Source organism: Pundamilia nyererei, unplaced genomic scaffold, assembly GCF_000239375.1.
Source record: "Pundamilia nyererei isolate P.nyererei 1_Seehausen unplaced genomic scaffold, PunNye1.0 scaffold00001, whole genome shotgun sequence".
NCBI lineage: Eukaryota > Metazoa > Chordata > Actinopteri > Cichliformes > Cichlidae > Pundamilia > Pundamilia nyererei.
In genome coordinates, this window is record NW_005187402.1 from 2,368,326 (window position 1) to 2,390,228 (window position 21,903).

General features: G+C 40.6%; 1 protein-coding gene across 1 annotated transcript; it reads left to right on the plus strand.

Moving 5' to 3' along the window:
* Positions 1-372: 372 nt before the first annotated feature.
* snx25 (sorting nexin 25) lies at positions 373-21,860 on the plus strand. Its single transcript, XM_005719414.2, has 22 exons — positions 373-671; positions 996-1,667; positions 2,411-2,495; positions 5,444-5,660; positions 6,276-6,448; positions 10,059-10,245; positions 10,700-10,770; positions 11,807-11,997; positions 13,814-13,945; positions 14,884-15,033; positions 15,176-15,301; positions 15,390-15,551; positions 15,826-15,957; positions 17,435-17,575; positions 18,031-18,144; positions 18,426-18,503; positions 19,866-19,949; positions 20,040-20,154; positions 20,264-20,330; positions 20,512-20,693; positions 20,813-20,913; positions 21,006-21,860. Exons 2-22 carry the CDS (start codon positions 1,314-1,316, stop codon positions 21,069-21,071), a joined length of 2,928 nt encoding a protein of 975 aa, XP_005719471.1. The 5' UTR covers positions 373-671; positions 996-1,313; the 3' UTR covers positions 21,072-21,860.
* The last annotated feature ends 43 nt before the right edge of the window (positions 21,861-21,903 follow it).

Sequence of the window (21,903 nt, forward strand, 5' to 3'; positions counted from 1 at the left end):
TATAGTATGTCATGTTCATTTTATAGTTTGAAGAAAAATCTGCCTAAGTCACTTTTATTAGACAAAAGAAATGATGTTGGGTTTTGTTCTTTTTCCATACTTTTCCTCACATATACTTAAATGTTCTGTGAAAATATCAATTAAAAATATGCATGTGATATTTAGAAAATTAGTTTTTTCTTGTTTTCCGAAAACACAAAAAAATGACTTAGGCACTTATGCTATGAAGCTAACGATCTGTAAAATTAAAAAAATCTACGCAATCATAAGCCAACTATTATCCTCTATCTGGCGGTGTGCTTAATTAGCATAACCAACTTGCCCGATGGGCGGTGCTTTCCCTGCTACAGATAGGTTCAAGCGAAAGCCCCGTCCAATCACACCATCTCCAGAGTTAAAACAGACGCGCCGTCGGTGGTTAATGCCGGCGCTGATTGGCTAACACCCTTTCACGTTTAGAGAGATTGTCAGTCAGCTGGAGCTCAAGTAAAACAACACAGTACTTGTTTTTTTTTTTTTTATCTTTCAGGGGCTTTTGAACTGGAGACATTTTTTCTCGCTGCGTTTATGGCACCTTTAATACATTACTAAACGGCCCGTGGAACATTCTTTTACGGAGAGAAAAGCGGGAATGTAGCGTTGTTATCGTCCACCCCAATTTTTAACGATAGGTGAGTAAGCTAACGTTAGCTGAAGTTAAATTGCTTAATTAGCACGCGAGCTAGTTAGCCGCCTGTTGCAGTTAGCTTGGCAGCCAAAGAACACAGAAGTTCGAGGTTGCTCGACTCTTCCTTGTATTTTATAATTTTTTTTCTTCCTCGTTTTGAAGCAGGTAACGGCAACTTATGCTGGCTTTCTAGCGTAGCTTCTTGCTAGCTTAGATTGTAAACGACAGTCGGTGAGCTACCCTTCCACCGAAAGTGTCTCCAAGGTGACGGTGGTTGTTTCTCCATCCATTTACTCCCTGCTCTCTCCCTGTCTCTGCTTTCTGATAGCTCCTGACGCCTTTCCCGGGAGAAGCCCGGTGCCCTCTTTTGTTGTCTGGAGCGCCGTGTTGTGGCTGAGAAAGCTCTCGGGGGTCCGTGATTGTTGCTGCCAGGCGGGCCGACGCTAGGAGCGTGGGGGAACATAGCGGCGTGTGTCTGGTGAGGAGATGTCAGAGCGGGGATGCCTCTTTTTGGAGACAGTTTTGTAGGCGAGGGTATACACGAGTGTACACAGTATACCTCTCGCTGGGACTTGGCGTGCAAACCAGCGGAGCGAGGTTTCAGCATAACTAGCAGTGACACATATATGGATGGTGGGGTCGCAGTATGCCCACCCCCTCGAGTACCACTACATCACCGGCTGGAGGGAGAAGCAATACCGGGGGAGAGGAAGAGGGGCCCATGTCCGCAGCTTCTACCTCCTCAATCGGCTCATCTTTCCGGTTCGTCCCAGCCTTCTGCCTGGGCGTGGTGGCAGCAGTAGTATTTCAGCTGGCATGGGGAGGCCTGTCTCTCACCTCGTTCTTCTTAAAGCTCTTCATCTATGTGTCATTCGCCCTCCTGTGTTTCCTGGCTGGGAGCTTTGCCCTGCTGGTCAGGAAGAGTCCTCTCAAAGTCAGCTGCTTTAACCGGAGCAGGAGGCAGCCTTCTGAATGGCTGGAGTTCTTCAACAAGCTCATGGTAAGAAGACCCCTTAAATTCATTAAGGGACATGCAGCACACCTCCAGGAACACGCAAACTGTAGCTCTGTGCGACATCTCATTAGGATCACACTGTGTCTCATCAGAAAACATTGTTTACTGCTGACATGCAGACTTATATCTAAGGGCTTTTTGCACACTCTGCGTTATTGACAAACTAGATCTGTTGAGCATCTGATGTTTTACATTTTGCCTCCTGATTTGGCCTTCTCAACCATTCCACCCCCTTGTTTCCTGCCCCAATTAATTTCCTTCCACCTCAGCATTTGTACCCACTCTGTCTCTCTGATGATGTCTCCCGACGCTTTTATCCTTGCTGTGTTCTATAATAGAAGAGGTACAGTCATTCTTCTGGATTTAGCCTGATTCGCAACACTGAGCACATGCATACACACAACAAATGGTAATTTCTTCTTTAAGGAAAGCCTTTGGGTGTTTGCAGCCGGTTGGTGGCATCCCTCAGCCCAGCGGCTGCCTTTCATCTGTGATGTTTGATGTTCTGTGGCGCTTATGACTTATTGATGTTGACAGTGGATGAGTATTGTCACAAACATTAGTCTGAGTGACATGTTGCACGAGCTGTGACCAATTTAGGCTGCTTCATTTGTCATGATTTTAGCCCTTCTGGACACACAGTTCTAAGTCCTAGCTCTCTTCTCTCCTTGTATTTCCTGTTTTTATGTTGTTCCTTAACTGGAATTGCCTGTTTGGCTACTTTTCAGGTTCGTTTTTTGGTGCCAGTTCAGGAGTCAAGCCAGAGCAGGAGGGTGGTGGTGTCGCACAATGTGGACAAAACCCTGAAGGAAGGTAATTAGTCACCTGTTTTATGGCACATTTATGTGAATGCATGAGGAGCTATTGATGTGTGAGGAGATTTTGATATTCTAGCAGATGATGTTAAAAAGAACTTAAAAAACCCCCAATTGCTTCTTCTGTTTCCGCCATTTTTGTGGCATCCTGTCTTTATAGAGTAAAATGTGTGAGCGAATCAGGATTCTGAAATTGGATCATATGACAGTCAGACGTCTGAGATCACTTGAGAGTCAAGTGTGGTCATTTTTTGAAAGGCTTTAAATTGGCGATTGCAGAAGAGTGAGATTTTCATTGATTATTCATGCTACTTTTTTGAAGGGCTTCAGAAGCAAAAAAAAAAACAAAACAAAACAAAAACTTCAGAAGCAAACATGAATGTGTCTTCCTCTAAATTTCAGTTTCAGTTATTTCAGTGTTTGAATTAAAAAAGTATAAAAAGTTCAAAATTCCATAAAAAGACTTTTCCTTTAGCATTTATGCTCTTTTCAAGCTCTGCATTTTTTTTATTTTTTTTTGTTTTGTTTTGTTTTGTTTTGTTTGTGGACTCTACCGTAGTAGCTTATCTTACATTGGGCCTCGGTCTAGCCTCTCAGTTCATAACACTGTCTGAAACAAAATGTTTCAGCTCCCTTTTCTGTCCATTAATGCTCCTGATTGGCTGCCACTCTCAAACAAAATACATGAACAGCAGCTGTCGTCTTAACTTTGAGATGACTGTAATAAGGACATCCATTCTCACTGGTGTTATTCAGAGTTGAGAGCTGGGAAAATGTAAAATTTTTAAAATGTAGTACTTTACAGCATCAACACTGCCTTCTCTCCAGTCATCGAATTAGACATATTTTGGTGGCATTACAATACATTGTAAAATACTGCACTTCGACAGTGGTGATTCAAAAGGATAGTCATGTTGATTCTTATTGTGGCTGGCTCTGTTTTGAAAAAAAAACTTTGCTTTTTTTCATATTGAAAACTTGAAGCTTACACAGCATTAAAATCTTTTTCACTCTCAGTAGTATTAGGAGACCTTTCCTGAAATGACTGACTGATGGAAAAAGTTTCAACTTCTGTTTTTGACAAAATTGCTGACTGACGGAGCTCTGCTTCTGTCATTCACCACGACCTGTCACCCATCTCTCCCACACATTAAACCAGTAGAAGGTTAAAGACACGTACACACTGGGAGCCGCAAACAGACACTTGCACACCCATGCACGCTCAGTAGATCAGTGCATGTGCCTGCCAAGTAACAGATGGCTCCAGGATTTACACTGAGGGTGTGTGTTTGCACATCCTTCTGTGTGTTTTTAAAAAATGGTCCTTTGATTGCAGTGTGATACAAGTTTATGACATTATTAGCTTTATAAGCAAGACGGGCTGTGTCAGTGAACTGATGCCTTGATATACCTTGATGTGTTTTGTGGGATTCTTTAGAGTGATGCATTTAAAGCAAGCAGAATACTTGCATTCTAGTTAGAACCTTTCCAGAGGAGCTTACTGTGAGTGCTCAGCACAAAATACCTTCTGAACTGTGTCTCATTTATTTTATTCATTTTTTTTAAAAAGATGAAGAAGTAGTATGAGAGCATAATGTTGTTTGAAGTGGAAACTGAGAAATGGAGCAAATCCAATTGTGCAAGATTGGTCTTTATCTGTTATTAGAGTGCTAACCTCTCTAACCATTCATCCCCCCTCTTCATCTATTTCTAAAGCACTGATCCTGGTCAGTTCCAGTGTCTAAAGGCACACATAGAGGTTGTATGGTCGCTTAACTTGCATGTCTCTGGTTAAAGGGAAAAACCCCAAGAAGGTGACAAAGTATGTGCTTTACAGTCATTCCTTACAAGAGTGAATGCTGGTCATGTCCGTTGTGAGTATTAGGGTGCTTCTCCTCCTGTTCTGCAACATACAGTACATGTTGATAATGTGCTGTATATAATTTACAGAGGGTTCGCTTGGATCACTGCATACACTTCAAAGACAGAGAGATTCTGCATTTAGTTAAAAGATCACAACAGAACAATTGGTTTGGTTCACACATTAAAACTGAATTTCACAGAGAAGGGGAAGTGCCACACTGTACTTCAAAGCATAACTCGATCAGTATGCAGTTATTCAAGTGATAATATTAATTTAATTTTTAGAGTTGAATTCATTTTTTATGTATATGTTGTACTGTTTAGAATACTGGACGAGCTGCTCATATTTGGATTGCATCTGATTTTTATTTTTATTTTTTCCCCCTGTGATTTTGCTCTTTGTGCAATTTGTAAGTTAAAGATTTGACCATTAAAATCTGTTTTTCAGCAGCTAATTAAAGCAGAGCGCTCACTGTTAAGCTATGATGTTCCCAGGGTTAAAATTAACCTTCCAGTTGCAGCCGTCTGTGTGGAGTCTGGGTGTGTTATTTATATATTTCTGTCAGTTTTTTTCCAGGTGCTGTAGTAGGTGTCTCCTCCTATATTCTTCCTGTAGTTACATCATTTGAAAGTGAGTGTGAGGGATTGCCAGTGTTTTGTTTGTTTGTTTTTGTGCATCTAAGGGTCAGCTCTGTGATGAGGTGGTGAGCTGTCCAGTTTCCAGTTACAGCTTTCCCCTCACAGAATGAATGCTGGGATAAGCTCGGGGGGGGGGGCTGGGGACCGTTTACAGAAAAGCGGGCACAGAAAGTAGATGATGGAAAGCGTGAACCACCCTCCAGCTTTCATAAGCTGCACCTGGGCTTTGGGGAAATGAAACTCGATGTACCCGTTGTGGTCTTCAGTGGCTCATTGAAAACAGAGTTTATACAGGGTTTGTGTTTTTGTTTTTTTGTTTTTTGTGCATCAAAAGTTTGAAATGTAAAAAAGCCATTTGGTGTTACTGTCAGAAGAGTACTGACTGCAGCTGTTTGTCTATTCTAACAAAAACTGGATTTAGATTTTCTTTTGCTGTCTCCGCAGTGTTTGACTATGCCTACAGAGACTATATCCTGTCCTGGTACATTCCTTTGAGTCATGATGAAGGCCAGTTGTACTCCATGCTGTCAGAGGACTGGTGGCAGATGATCGGGCAGTTGAGATCCAGGCTTGCTGAGATCGACCTCGTCAACGTAGTGTGTTATGACAGCATCCGGATTCTACACACACACTTCACCGACCTCAAAGCTGCATCTGCAAGGTGCACTAACACACACTCTTTAATTGTATGAAGTTCTCCCACAATATTGATCACCTGCAAATCAAGGATGGGAAAGCTAGTGAAATAATGTGTTGTTACTGTCAGAGTCACTGAGCCTCTAACAGCTTTCTTTGCACAGGTATGACTCACAGTTGTTTATCAGGAAACATGTTCCATCTTTGATTTGTTACTGAAAAAGATTTCTCTTCCCACCAGTGTCCATACCTAGTACCATAATTTTATGTACACAGATGGTGTGAAATTACTGCAATTTGGTCCAGCGTAACCACATTAAAATCCCCCTTCAGTGTGTGCCAGGTACACTATCACACATGTGCGTGCAGGAAAAAGAACAGAGCGATGATTCACACATCATCTGGTTTTATTATCTTGGCCAGTCAGACGAGACTTATGATTTGATTGCACTGCTGTGATGTCTGGTCTGCCTAATTTCCAATTGCTTGGAAACAATGTAGCAGCAGCAGCATGTCTTTAGAAGCAAAAACAGCGAGCTACAACACAGCTGAAGTATGAATAACAGAGGGAGCGAAGCTTTAGCTCACGTAATATAATCTGACATCTAAGGTGTGTGTGTGTGTCTGTGTGTCTCCCCAGACCAGAGGAAGTGGCTCGGCCGTTTCCTCTCCATCCCTGTTTGGTCAGTCCAGAATCGGAGCTGGCCTTCCTCCGCTGTGTAGCCAGAATACTACTGCTATGTCTGCTGCCACAAAAGGATGCCAAGTCGCACACACTACGCTGCTGTCTCACTGAAGTCATCACTAATAAAGGTACATAACTTCCTTGGGGATTAATAAAGAATTCTGATTCTAATTGGTCATTGTCACATACATGCATTATTGTTGTCAAAGAATAATATGTTCTGTTTTAATGTACCTTTTATAAGTCATTGCTTTTTTGTCTTATGGATTGTTATTACAAGTAGCAGTCGTTGAATGTTTATATCTTTATTTTGGCTCTACTCCAAGTCATTAAACACAAGAGTACCGTAATTGTCGGGCTATAAGCCGCTACTTTTTGCACAAGCTTTGAACCCTGCGGCTTTTAGTCAGGTGCGGCTTTTCTATAGATTGTCCATGATTTTTGTGATATCGTAAGACGATTTGTTTTGTTTGTTCCGCTGTTGTACGGCACTACGTTGCCTGGCGGAAGGATCGGGGTTCAAGAGTGGTATGTTGGTCACATGTCCATCCGCCAGGCAACATAGTGCCGTACAAGTAGCGCGAAAAACAAACTTCAAAGTAGCGCTACGCGTTCAGTGGGAGGCGGGGATGACGAGCGGCGATAAACTTGCGAAAAGCAAGTTATGCTCAACTCCACCGGTGGATTCTGACAGCGTGGAAAAGTGTGAAAACATCCACGATCACCAACGGATTTCGAAGGGCTGGACTGCTGCATGATGAAGAGGAGGACACCGCCACGGCCCTTCAGAGGGTGTTCGACTCTGACACTGACAATGAGGATTTGTTTGGTTTTGAAAGTGACAACGAAGGAAAGAAGCTGAGTGGATGACGAAGCCATCCTGAGCCTGTTCGTTTCCGACACTGGAGAAGAGGACTTTGGTGGTTTTAGTGCGCAGGAAGATGAGAAAGATGGTGGTGAATGACTGACTTTTCTTCTTGTTAAAGCCGTGTCACTGCACCTGAACCTAAAAGGTAGTCCGAATCTATTTTTCTGGTGTGCTGTAGGTTACTGTTATGTACTACATTTGTTACTCATTTATGAAGCACAGCACATGTGCAAATATTTACCCATAACTTGTTTTTCAAAATATTAATAAAAGAGGTGTGTCTCCAAACAGCCATCTCTTTCCTGACAATTCGCTTTGTGCATATTCTCTTACATATGATAAGTCAACATTGAAACACCTGCGGCTTTTAGTCAGGTGCGGCTAATGTATGTACAAAACAGGATTTTCCCCTGATTTTAGCTTGTGCGGCTAATATTCAGGTGCGCTTTGTAGTCCGGGAAATACGGTAGTTGAATCAGCTCCACACTGCAGACACGGTGATGAAATGTGCACCATCCTCTTGGTGGACTCCGTTTGTCAGTGTCACACTCCCATAATTGGGGAATTAAACATACGCTGTGAATGAATTTCATTTAAATAGAATGAAACTTTACTCAACACATTAGGACACAATTCATGATAAGCACAGTTGTAATTAAAAACACAAATGGTGTCTCCTTTCCTCTAGTTGTTTAATAGTTGCACCTGCTCAGTGAAAGAGATGTAACACTGAGGTGTTGTTGACATAGATGCATAACACTCGCAGCTCTTCAGGTGTGTTTGATAAACGAAGAATAAATATACAATTCTGCTGAATAGTTTTACTCTTTAATATACAATACTATGTAGAACTCTTGAGTTCTTTAATCTCTTTTGATTTTGCTAGGAAAATAAGAAACGGGTGCAGCGATTTATTGAATCATAGCCAAGCATACATGTCAATACAATAATATAAGGCAAAAACAGAGTCTGTACAATTCTCACTAGCTTTAAAGTCAATATTTGTATGACCACCTTTATTCTTCAGCACAGTCTGGTATGGTTCATTTCAGGTCTTCTTTGGGTGTTGGCTGTCTTTTGTTTCTGTGTCGATGAACTCACACTGCCTCAGTAATGTTGAGGTCTGCGCGCTGGGAGGCCAGTGTGTGTTCCCCCTTTTAAAAAACAAAAACAAAAAAAAAATCCACACATGCTTTTACTGCATTGGTAAAATGCAGTAATCATCACTCCATTATCACTTACTCCTGCCACTGATTCCCCCCCCTTTTTCTTTTTTTTTTTTTTTTTTTTAAACCATGTAGATGTAAACTTTGTCAAGATATGACAAGATCACCTTGTTGGTGCATTTTCTGCCTGTCAAAGTGTCCTGCCGTTGGGATTTTTACTAGATTTGAATAAAGAAATTGGAACAAATATTATTGTGACAGGCTTTTAGCAACAAAGCGCCTAAAAATACAATATAAACTGTCTCTTTGCTAAGTTTCCTGGTATGTTTGGAGACAGCATTGCTTCTTTTCTTGAATTAGATGCTTGCTTTTTTTTTTTTTTTTTTTGAATGAATGAATGACTCATAGGTCAGTGTGGCTCAATAAACAAAAACATTCCTCTGGACAAAGACTGGACTCATATTCCTTCCAGTCTTTGTACCTTGAATAAAGACCAAGGGATGAGGGGAGTAACAATAGTGAAAATAATAATTTTCTTACAAAGGATTCAACTCAGAGAGATTATTAAATAGCCAAAGGAAAAGGCTTTGCTGCTCAATAGTAGCTCCACCATTAATTTCAGTCCAAACTCAGGCAAAGCACTTCACTACAGCTCATCACTCTCAGGCTGGCACACACTGAGTCCGAGCAACTCCACACCAGATCTTTTTATAGTGTTGGATGATGATTGGTGAGCAGAGCATGCTCCACACTGGTGGCTCCTCACAGGAAAATGTGTGGCAGCTGCAGGCAGGGGAGAAGGAAAGCAGAACACACCCACTAACACAACCTGTTAGGGTTGTAACAAAATATAACAAATGACGAGTGGCCCAGTCTTTGGACATTACTGCATGTTATAAATAATTTAATTGTCATCCAATTATTGAGCATTGCAAAATGTACTCTTAGCTGTTGTAACAGCACTGACTCACAAGGGAAGTGTGGCAGTGAAGCAAGGAGAGGAAAAAAGAATGCAGGAAGATACAGAACACTTTTTCTTCTTCTCCTGCATTGCAGCAGAGCGTCACACTGTTACTTCTGCACTTGGCTCTTGTTTCCAGAGTACATGTTGGTTTACATGGTGTGAAATGAAACAAATGTTCAATTTTGCTGGCCCGACACACGAATCAATGAACTTTTGTTATTTATCTGTAATGTTTTGCTGCATGTTTGAGCTGTTCTGGAAAATTTACCTGATGAAAAACCAGAAAACTTCAAAAAACGTTGGAATTCAACTGAGAAAAACTGGAATCTTACAAACTCTGTGGTCATCCTTTCCTCTTGAGCAAGTGTGTTGTCAGTGTTGTTTTGAATGCAGCTGTTGTTGTGTTCCTACTGTGAGAAGGAACGATGAAACGATAGTATTAAGAAAATGTGTGATATCTTGATGTCTAGCTGCTGCTCTGTTTCTAGAACTGCATTCCTCAATTTCCCACACCTAGGATTTTTTTAAATTTTTTTTATTTTTTTTTTATTTTTAAGATCAGTGTCTCATTTTATTATGCGTCACAGAAATCTGTGGTTCTAACTTCATCAAGAGCATTTGTCCGTCCTTTTTACATCAACCAAAATATCTTCTTTGTATTTTGTGTGTGTGTGTGTGTGTGTGTGTGTGTGTGTGTGTGTGTGTGTGTGTGTGTGTGTGTGTGTGTGTGTGTTCTCCAGTCCTGAAGCCGTTGGTAGAGGTACTCAGCGATCCAGATTCCATAAACAGGATGTTGTTGTCTCAGCTGGAAAAGAGGGAGCAGCAGGCTGAGCAGCAGAAGAAAGCCTACACCTACGCTGCCTCCTATGAAGACTTTATCAAACTGATATCAACTTCTACTGATGTCAATTTCCTCAAGCAACTCAGGCATGACAGTGACAACGTGCACACAGACACACACACACACAGTAGATGCCTACATTACCTCATTTAAGTAGACTATCCTGTACCTACAGAGTCAAATTAAACAAACCAAGTGTTTAATTATATATATATATAATCATCTTATATACATAATGACAAACATGTTAACCAGGCAGTCTTAGCCACCAACATGTTTGCTGCTCAGGGGTTACCATGGGAACAGACAATGTCTCTGCAGCAATATACTTGATCTAAATGCGGGGTAGACATGATACTGCTATATTGTCTCGTTAGTTTGAGAAATGGTGGCTCAGTACTGGCTTCTTTTTGAAATGTTTCTTCTTTTTGTTTGTTTTGATTTATTTTGGCCTCGTCACTTTCCATACTATATTTACATCTTTCTGTGACGTAATTCATCTAATAATTGTATTTGTCTCCCGTCTTTCCTCCTTTGTAGGTATCAGATCGTGGTAGAGATTATTCATGCCACCACCATCAGCAGCCTGCCTCAGCTCAAGAAGCAGAAAGGTACAGACAACACTACAGTTTCCTGCATTTAAAACCTCAAAAGTATGGCAGCGTTTCAGTTCACGTTCACTGCCCCTAAAAAGCTAGCCAGGTATGCAATATAGGCATTCATTCATAGAAGTAAACAATAGGAGTACAGTCACAATTCTGCTTGTTTTGCAACAATTTGAAGAGAAGTGATGTGAACATTTATCTGTCAGACACTTGCAATATGCCTGAGTTCAGCCTCGTGTCAAAGACTTTTAAGGACCAGGAAGTGACAATGAAAGCGAAGTTTCAGGACAGCTGTGTGAGCGTGGTTATAATGACATTACCAGAGTGACTTTAGTCGTAAATGTATTACAGCAAAGGCTGATTCCCGTCAGTTTCAAACTTTTACATACAATACTTACCTTCAGACCCAACCACTGAGTCCCATCATTAGTGTTGCAGGTGGTTGGGTCTGAAGGTAAGTATTGTATGTAAAAGTTTGAAACGGATGGACACACAGCACCAGCTGATACAGATTTACAAACAAAACAAGGGAATGAGTGGATTTGAACTGCCCTGCAGTGCAGAGCCTAATTTTTATTCTCATTGATTGAGGGGGGGAAATGGTCCATAAACTGTCTCCATGTGCACTTTTAAACACTATACTATCTATACTGTGTGATCCTGCTGGACTACACAGTATAGACCAGCACTTTTTCAATTTGCTTTTGGGGATTTTGGAGACCCAGTACTGGTTTCTGTTTGCACAGGCTGTTTGCTGTTGAAACACACAGTCCCTGTTCAGCAGTGAATGAATTCATGAGTACATTTAAAGGCCAGTCGGCTGTAGAAACTGCAAGTGCATTCACATGCTGTATCTGAAAATCAATGACCAATAAAGTTCACTTGCTGGTGTGCTTAGCTTGAAGCACATTTTCATAGAATCAGGCCATCGGTATGTATCAGCTTTATCCCGATAGTTCAGTGGCTCCACACCAGGTGATTGTGCGCCTTTGTGTTATTATGTGGCCAGAACTTGCTCAGACAGACTTTCCCTCTCCCTTAGAGAAAAAAGGTAAAGAGTCAGCAGCCATGAAGGCCGACCTGCTGAGAGCCAGAGATATGAAAAGATATATCAATCAGCTGACTGTTGCTAAGAAACAATGTGAAAAAAGGATCCGCCTCCTTGGAGGGCCAAACTATGAGAATAGTGAGGAAGGAGGGGCCGATGACAACGACGAGCCTCAAAGCCAGAAGGTAAATAATATGTCATGTAACTCAGCGGTCCCCAACCTTTTTTGCGCCACGGACCGGTTTATTCCCGACAATATTTTCATGGACCGGCCTTTAAGGTGTCGTGGATAAATACTAGAGATGGACCGATCCGATATTACGTATCTGTATCGGTCCGATACTGACCTAAATTACTGGATCGGATATCGGAGAAAAATAAAAAATGTAATCCGATCCATTAAATATCACGAAAGCACCTCACAAAACTTGCAACACACCGTAACTCGCCTCAGAACGTTAGCACGTCGGAGCAGTATGCATCACGTGATAGAGCGGCTGTGGCATGCGGGACCTGTGGTGGTCTGGATAGCATGTGGAGCTTCGCTAGCAACCCGGCATTTCATCTCCGACAAAGTTATCCCGAGAGAAGTAAAGCAAGTGTGTAAGTCCATCTCTGAATGTTTGTAAAGCATTCCTGCGTTAAGCTTAACAAGCGATATATGGAGCGACTGCCTCTTCTTGCTGCTACTTCAATCATGAAACTGCTTAATGATCAGCTGATCGGCTTTTCTGTCGCGAGTCCGTCTCTCTTCTTTGTTTTTGGCCCACTTTGCACCAGAAAGAGGAAACCAGCGGCTGAACAACAGCAGCACGTTTAAGCTTGATAAGCTGTTGTTAGAATTTATTTAATATTACTTTCTACACCAGGATCTTTTTCTATGTTGCTGACGGCTGTAACTGTGCAGGGGCGGATCTAGCAAAGTTTAGCCAGGGGGGCTGATAGGGAATTAACAGGGAAAAGGGGGCACAAAGACATACTTTTCTTTCTTATTCTCATTTAAAATGTCTAGCTTTTAATAAATAATTATCTGAATCTTACACCCAAAGTTTTAATCTGATGTAAAATGTATAGAAGTCCATTACTGTATATAGTAACTATTAAGTCTAATATATATACCCTAGTAAGCTATAGTACTTTTTCCTTTGGGAAGGTACCATCTGTGCAGTCTGCAATTTTGTTGAAGAAAGATGTTGAATCTATTTAATATTTGTTGAAAAATAATTGATTTCTGTGCATTTTTTTTCACACTGCATCAAATTAAGGTTGATTACGTCGATTAAGCATCATGAGGTGGAGGGTGGGGGGTGGTTCCCTATTTTTTTTAAAATTTATTTATTTTTGTTGTTGCTGGGAGTTGGAACCCTATTAGTTAGGTTGCTTAATATTTATGCTAAGTACTCTTTCAAATACCAGAATAGGGAGGATGGTGTAGGTTTAAGTTTATTAGATTGATCAGTAGTGCTGAACTATGAAATAATTTTTTTGCATACAGGTATAACAGAATAGCTTTAGTGTAGTTGTTGTTTTAAACTTGAGTATGAACTTATACAAAATGCAGCAAGATATTTAAAAAACAGTTTTGTTGATTAAAAAACACTATATCGGATTCATATCGGTATCGGCAGATATCCAAATTTATGATATCGGTATCGGAAAAAAGTGGTATCGTGGTATTGTGCCATCTCTAATAAATACAACAAAATAAAACTAGTACCGGTACAGAATAAAAGAATTTATTCATAACACATGAGAAGACCAAGGAAAACCGAGTAAACGATGACAAAATAACGCTGAAAACCGATTTAAAAACCCTGAAAACTATGCATTTCACACCTGAGCCTCAACTCTCGCGGCCCGGTACCAAACGACTCAAGGACTGGTACCGGTCCGAGGCCCGGGGGTTGGGGACCGCTGATGTAACTAATGCGGTCTCTCTTCATTTCCTGTAAGGTGTGAAATTACTTTGGTTCTTTTTAAAAATTCTCTCCCCTTATGCAGATTCTCCAGTTTGATGACATCCTGTGTAATCCAAGTTACAGGGATCATTTCAGAGTTTACATGGAGAGAGTAGATAAGAGAGCTCTGATAAGCTTCTGGGAACTGGTGGAAACACTGAAAACTGCCAACAAGGTAACGGCTGCACACATTCAAGAGCTCGAGGTGTGACGAGGCGATGGCATTCATACTGAGATGTACACAAAAGTAGAAAATTGGAGTGCTTGATGTAATTTTATTAAACAGTCTTGTATAAAGAAACGTAGCATAAAGCTTTTTGTGAGTCCAGTGCACAAAATCAGACTTGAAAATAACTGCACATAGTGTCAGCAAATGTCTTTTGCTTTAATGTCTTTAAACTTGGAATCTGCTGGTGTGGCTGTAACTGACAGTTAAAAGAAACTTTATTCGTTTTATTAAAAGCTTTGGTGCAGCTTGTTAGTTCATCTACCGTCTGAAGCAAACTATTTTCACTCACCTCCTTTATAGCCAGTGATGTGACCAAATTTAGGATGTCCACTTGCATTCGCACCACAAAGACTTCAGGGTAGAAATAAGAAAAACAGAAACTTGAGATTTTTGCTCACAGAGATTACATTAATTCAGTTTTATTTAAATAGTGTCAAATCACATTTGCCTGTTGAGAAAACCCCAACGATCATATGTCCCCCTATGAGCAAGCAGTTGGCGATAGTAGGAAGGAAAAACTCCCTTTTAACAGGAAGAAATCAGGTAGAATCAGACTCTGGTATGGGCAGCCATCTGCCTTGACCGGTTGAGGGTGAAGGGAGGAAGACGGGACGTTAGTTAGTATTAGTCTCTGGATCACTAACACTAATGATAAATGTAGAGCTCTGTATAAACACAGTGAGTGGGGGGGAAGAAAGGTGAGTGAAGAAGTAAGATAATTTTATTCAGATTATTTGTTATTCAAAACTTTGGTCATGAGCATCAGCCATTGTAACAGTTTGTGAATGTGAAAATATATATGTGTATGTATGTATAAAAAAGGGAAGCAAAAAATGTTCAAAACGGTGAGAAAAGTATGTGAGAAAATAATTTTTGTTTGACAGAATGAGGTGCCCCAAATTGTTGGGGAAATTTACCAGAAGTTCTTTGTGGAGAGCAGAGACATTCCAGTGGAGAAGTTTCTTCTGAAAGAGATCCAGCAGAGTTTGGTGGGGAACAGAGGAACACAAGTCTTTGTTAAACTACAAGAACAGGTATGTGCTGCTCTGCTTAGCCAGCTGCAGCTACCTGTAGCTACAGCAGCTGATGGTGGATTTCTTGAAAATCTCAAAAGAAAGCTGTTGAACTTCGATCATTAAAAGCGTGTGTAACAGTGGAAACTGACACATCCCTTAGGTTGCTGAGACAATGAGAGAGCGTTACTACCCCTCCTTCCTGGTGTCCGACCTCTACGATAGGCTGATCAGACGAGACGACCATCACAGCCAATCGCGGTGTAGCCCAGAGGAAAAGGGAGAAGGGGTGAGGCATTCATACGCAAACGACACACATGCATACAATACTAAATGAATGTGTTTAACACTTGTTTTTCTTTATATCCTCTGTGAAGTGCCAGGGTCTAGATACAGGAGAGGTGTGTGACGAGGGCAGTAAAGGAATCAATGAGCAGGCGAGCTATGCTGCTACTAAACTACACCAGCTCTATGACAAACTGGAGTACAAGCGACAAGCCCTGGGCTCAATCCAGAACGCACCCAAACCAGACAAGAAGGTAACAAAATATAGGTCAATGTGCTAAATACAGTCTGTTGGATCACTTCAGTATTGAGTATCAGGATGTTGGAATGAAGTGGAACCAATTGCAGGACGTTTGATTGGGTTAAACTCCCATTTATCTGACGTGGTCCCTGCTAGAGTATGTGACAACTTTAAAGTAGAGCTTTGAAAACACCTCTGAATGCAAAGACTTTTATTTATTGTGGTTCAGCATAATGTCATTTTACTGTAACTCGTGTGCTTATCTGCCTCTGGTGTGTGCTTTGCAGATAGTAAGCAAACTAAAAGAAGAAATAGGAGCCATGGAAAAAGAACACAGCGAACTTCAGCAACACATCACAAGGACTGACTGGTGGTGTGAAAACCTGGGGAATTGGAGGGCTACGATAACTACAGCTGAGGTAAAAGGAAACAACAAACCTGAGTGTAGAAACGAATGATGCACTCACCTAAACAGTTTACAGCAGTCTGCAAGCATGCCCTTCATCCTTTATGCTCTTGCACAGAAGAAACAAATGAGCCACACAGCACAGATAATTTAATACTCTGCATACTTTATGCTTAAGTATAGAAGATAGATTGGACAACACATACATTTGTATAGATCAAGCACATTTCTGTTCTTTATCTATACAGGACTAGATTCACTAAACTTCATGCAGCAATCACAGAAATGGCCCAGTGGGAGTGGAAAGTTCTGTGGTTGATCTACTAACAGTGCACATTAAATTCATAGAAGAACAGAAATCATCATTTAGAGTCAGATCGTGTATGTGTGTGAAAATATTACTGTTACTTTGATGTGTGTAGAAGCATATATTTTTCTTTTAGTTTTTCACCAGGCTGCATGTTTTTAATGAAAAGTTAGTGTTAAACATTGTAACATTGGATGTTAATCAAAGACACTGCAGGTTTGCCTGAGTGTCTCGTCCTTCAAAACTCTTACACATAACATGCACTAAGGCCAGCCCTAACACTGTCCTATGTTAATGAATATTGACAGTATCTCTATAATGCTAAACGATTGTTTTTCCAGCCGACATTAAATCTGACCCTAGTCATTCACATTTCATTCATTTTGTTCTTTCGTGTACTTACGTGTGTAAATCCTTTGTAAATTTATACTAAATTATAAAAATATATTGTGACAATGAAGGACCTGACAACAGCAGCGTTGCAGTTCAACACATCCTTTATTGACGGACTTCCCAACATGCGCAGCTTTCTGGCTGCCCTGCTCCTGTAGCACACAACACCGCCCTCTCCTCCGGTCCTGGCAACATCTTTAACAGGGGAGACATGATTAGATGATCAGGGTCAGGTGTGTCAGCCTCCCCTGACAGTACACTCTGAACTCCACTGCTCCACCCTTCCCCTGCAGCTGAGCCACACCCCACCACATATATATTAATGTGCCTGAATAAAGAATATCCAGGTTGTGTCAAAAAGAATCCTCTGATTTCAAAGAGCTTAATTTCAAGGCCACTCACCGATAACGACTTAATTGCGCATTGTTAAAAAGAGTGGATCTGTGAGCAGCATAACGACAGCAGTGGCTGCATTGACTCAAAAGTATGGGACAGATTTGACTGGTATGGACTAAAGCTGTGTGGCTGGAGGGGGACACATTGAGCACTTGGGAATATTGTTTTTATATTGTTTTTCTCTTTTTTAAAGTATATTCTTTATTTTAAAAAAGTGTCACCTTTTGATATCAGATTCTTTTTGATACGCCCTGTATGGATACTACATCTGTCCATTTTGGGGTTGTGGGGTTTTTTTGGGTTTTTTTTTTTTTTTTTTTTTGGAAATTCCCAAGTAATCTCTCTCCAGAGTAAAGAGGTGGTGGTTTATTGTGTATGTTTGTGTGTATTTCAGGCTGCAGAGGAAGGTGGTGAGACTGTAGCTTGTTACAGTGTGTGTGTTAGCCTGGTGGAAGGAGAAGAAACGGCCAACAGTCGCTGGAGCGTCCAGAGGAAACTCACTGAATTCCAAATGTTGCACCGCAAACTCACAGAGGCAAGGCACCAATCCTGCACACATGGATCAACAGCTGCTGCCTTGTTGTTTAAATGCTTAATGTCCCCTGCACAATAAACCAGTAAGGTCATCAGCTCACTGTGTAGCACTGAAATGGAAAGACTCTCAACAAAAAAAATAATGTGATGATGGATTTACTGCAGCCTATGTGCCACAGAAAGCAGAGACTGCTGTTTGTTAGAAGCATTTCCAGTCCTCTGTGTGACCATCTGTGGTCACTGTACAGTGATAAATTGGTTTAGATGAAATCTAATATCTGTGACATCTGGAGAGCTGCATGCTTTTAGTCAGTCTGCTCTATTGACTAATTTATGGTTGTTAATGCATTTCTGAATCTAACAAGAGTAAACAGAGTAGCTGTTTAAATCAAAAATACACATATTTTGCCTCCTGTTAGTGTAAAATCATCACCTGTTAATGTGTCTCTCCTTCAGTGTTTTCCATCACTGAAGAAACTCCAGTTACCATCACTCAGTAAACTTCCCTTCAAATCTATTGACCAGAAGTTTTTGGACAAAAGCAAAACACAACTCAACACTTTTCTCCAGGTAAACAAGCAGCTGCTGCATCTATATTTTATATCTCTATCACCTGCTGTGATACAATTACAAATGCTTCACTTTATCTCTACATTGTTAATTATAACACACAAACCAGGGTGCTGAATCACAACCTATTTCAGTCTATGAAATGTGTGAGCTCTTTTAATTAAATATTACACTGTAACGAGGTCTGTAATCTTACAAAGTCTGTGCTCACAAAAGCTTATTCTGCTTATGATCACAGCTGTTGATGATAACGTCAGGTGTGTGTGTGTGTCGTGTGTTAGCGTCTCCTAACAGATGAGCGGTTGTGCCAGTCGGAGGCTCTCTATGCTTTCCTCAGCCCGTCTCCAGAACATCTGAAGGTAAGCCATTTCTCATATTTCAATTTTAAAAAGAACAGGGAATAATATGCTTATTTCCATAAGTGTTTGCACATTTCTTTTTTTTAAATTTATTGCCTGTACATAACAACAATGGATTTGAAATAAAGTTAACTCAATGGGATTAACTGACATATTAGATCAGCTCTGTAGGAGTTACAGTTTCCCCATTTTTACAGATTCATCAGTGATTGTACATATAATAATAATTATTTTCTTAATTCTTCACGTTTAATGACTACCAGAGGTTTGCAGCCCATAGACCTCATGCGATGCTGGATTTTCCTGTCTGAGGCTATAAATTTCAATTTTTATTTTTTCATAAAATAATGAAACAGGCCCCACCCAGACGTGAAATTGTTGTCTTGCAATTGTATATTTTATTTAGCGTCTATTAAATGGAAGTGCAGTGACAAAATGCAGTAATTCATGAATGTTACAGCAGTTTTTGTTATCATTCTTTTTTACCTTAAAGTCCTCACCTTATTCCAAATCCACTGTGTGGGTGTACAGTGTGAAATGACCAAAATTGTATCACATATTTCCTTTCTTTTCAAAGCCACCACTTTGTCCTAGAGCTGGGCGATAGAACGATAACGATATGTATTGCGAAATAACTTTTCCTCGATAGAAAAGTTAAGCCTACCCTGTTGAACTTATTATGGGAAATAAATATTTAAATAAAAACAAGCTGCTGATTATTTCCCATTTTACTTGTGAGCAATATAGTTATTTGGCTTATATCGTGATAGATATCATTATCGCCTGAAATGGGGAAAAAAAAACAAAAAAACAACATATCGTGATATGAAAAAATCTTATATCGCCCAGCTCTACTTTGTCCTGTTTTAATGCTTTTAAAAGTTAAATGAGTTTTAATGAAGTTAAATGGTTAATCTATTTTAAACCCCAAACCAGAAGAAGCATTAGTTTCCTGTATTAGTTAATCAGCTAAAGTTCTCTGACATGAGTTGTGTTTGTTACTTTAATCTGAAATTTTGACCCTGTGAATTTAATGAGCGGCAATTACTTACATCAGATATGGGCCATTAAATACAAGGTTATTGCTCTAATTACCAGCAGCTTATTGGTGCTCTTTTACGCACATTTATGGCTTTGTGCAGTGTTCGAGCAGCAACACTGGCAGAGCCGCTTCATAAGAGGGTCACTACTCATTTGACACTGGCACCATTAGTGAGGAGATGCTGATTACAGGGCCATGTTTGTGGATTCACAGGGATCCTTTCATGTTTCAGACCTTCCTGATAGTTGTGTTATCTGGATGATTTTGTCCATTGTATGCAGACCATTTTATAGTAATGCTATCTTGTATAACATTTGAAGGTGATGTCTATTCAGAAGAAATCCTCTTTCTCACTGGCCTCCTTCCTAGAGAGGTTACCTGGAGATTTTTTCTCCCATACTGAGGTACACACTCATGCACGACAAGTAAAGCAGCATTCCCATGCTGTCCTGCATCCTCATTTGCATGATGTGCGCTGTACGTTTTCTTCATAGGAGGATGGCGATGACGACAGTGACTTGTCAGACTACGATGAAACAGACGGGCGGAAAGATGCTCTGGCTGAACCCTGCTTCATGCTCATAGGAGAGATCTTTGAACTCAGAGGAAGTGAGCAGGACACTGTTTTGATGTTACACACGCTCGTGTTGGTAAATTCTAACTGCCTCAGAGTCTATTGATCTGAATACATTCCCTCTCTGTCTGTCTTCCTGCTCAGTGTTTAAGTGGGTGAGGAAGACTTTAATTGCACTAGTCCAGGTGACATTTGGACGAACTATCAACAAGTAAGTACTAACAAGTACTCTTTTAGTCAGTGGTCTGGCAGTATTGTTGATCCAGAATAAAATATCTCATCTGTCGAGTCCAGATCCAGAGGCTTTGTTAACTTATGCAAGGTAGAGAGTGTAACACCTATTGTACATTTTCCTGAGATGAAAGTTTTCAGGCCTCTGTTGTGTATTTCAGACAGATCCGGGACACTGTAAACTGGATCTTCTGTGAACAGATGTTGGTGTGCTACATCAGTGTGTTCAGGGACACCTTCTGGCCTGATGGCAAGCTGGCGCCACATATCAAAGCTCGAACGGACTATGAACGCACTGAGACCAAGGAGCGCGCTCAGCAGAAACTACTTGACAACATCCCAGGTACCAACACACACACAGGCGTGACTTATTATTTCATTTATTATGATTGCACATGTTTGCAGTGTAAAAGAAATAAAGAATAAAGTGCTTGATTCAGCATGCTTTTCCTCGTCCACCAGATGCACTCACAAATCTAGTTGGCCAGCAGAATGCCCGCTATGGCATCATCAAGATCTTCAGTGCTCTGCAGGAGGCCAATGCCAATAAGCACCTTCTCTATGTAAGCGTGACACACATTTCCAACATCAGCGTTTCATTAAAACAAGATTTCTTAGCCATTTATTTTTTTCCCTGTCTCCCTGTGTTTGTTAGGTATTGATGGAAATGTTACTAAAGGAGCTGTGTCCTGAGCTCAGGGCTGAGGTGGACAGTATCTGAACACATGCATGAGAATGAGGATCGGCTGGTTCGTCTTTCAGGCCTTTCTGTAGCTGACCAATCACAAACTGCCAAGCCAAACAGGGAGAGGGCCATTGGGTGAATCCTCAGACAGAAAGCAAGCTGCGTTGGTCAGAGTTGAGATGCACGAAGACTCTGTTCAAAGAAATTTGCTGTGAACTGGTGAAAAGCTGGCCTGACACTCTCCTGACAAAGCTGCTGACAGAAGGGTGCATCTCTAAACCTGCGTTTGGACAGGGAGAAACGACAGGGACTTCTTCCTATCTAGACTGCAGTCTGATGAGACTGATCACAGAAGAACAAAGTGTATTTTTGACTTAAGTAACTCACATCTGTGTTTTTCTTTTAAAAATAATTATAATTCTTTCACTAGCACTGACATTCAGCACCTGTGCCAGAACAGACTGAAATGAAATGTTTCACTCAAATGTAAATGATGGTGGTTTGGTCGACAACTTCTTTGTACATCTTTAATTTTTAGAGTAGATAATCGACTGACTTGACTAAAGACAAAAAAAAGACAGTCAGACTCGCTGTTGCCCTCTAGAGGCGACCGCTGTGAGTCCCAGCCCACATACCTCTGAACATTCCTTCTACACACAACCTGAGCAACACTTGTTCTGTGATTCTTGTAATAAGGCTTATAATTGTGCAATATAATGTAATGTAAAAGTCATTGTGATGATTTTATTTATGATTTATTATTGATAGATTTTATTTTTACCAAAAATTGTTTAGAGAGCATTTATATAAGCAATAAATTGCAAACAAAAAGCTGTTGTGAGTTTTGCATTTCTTTGGAAAAAAAAAA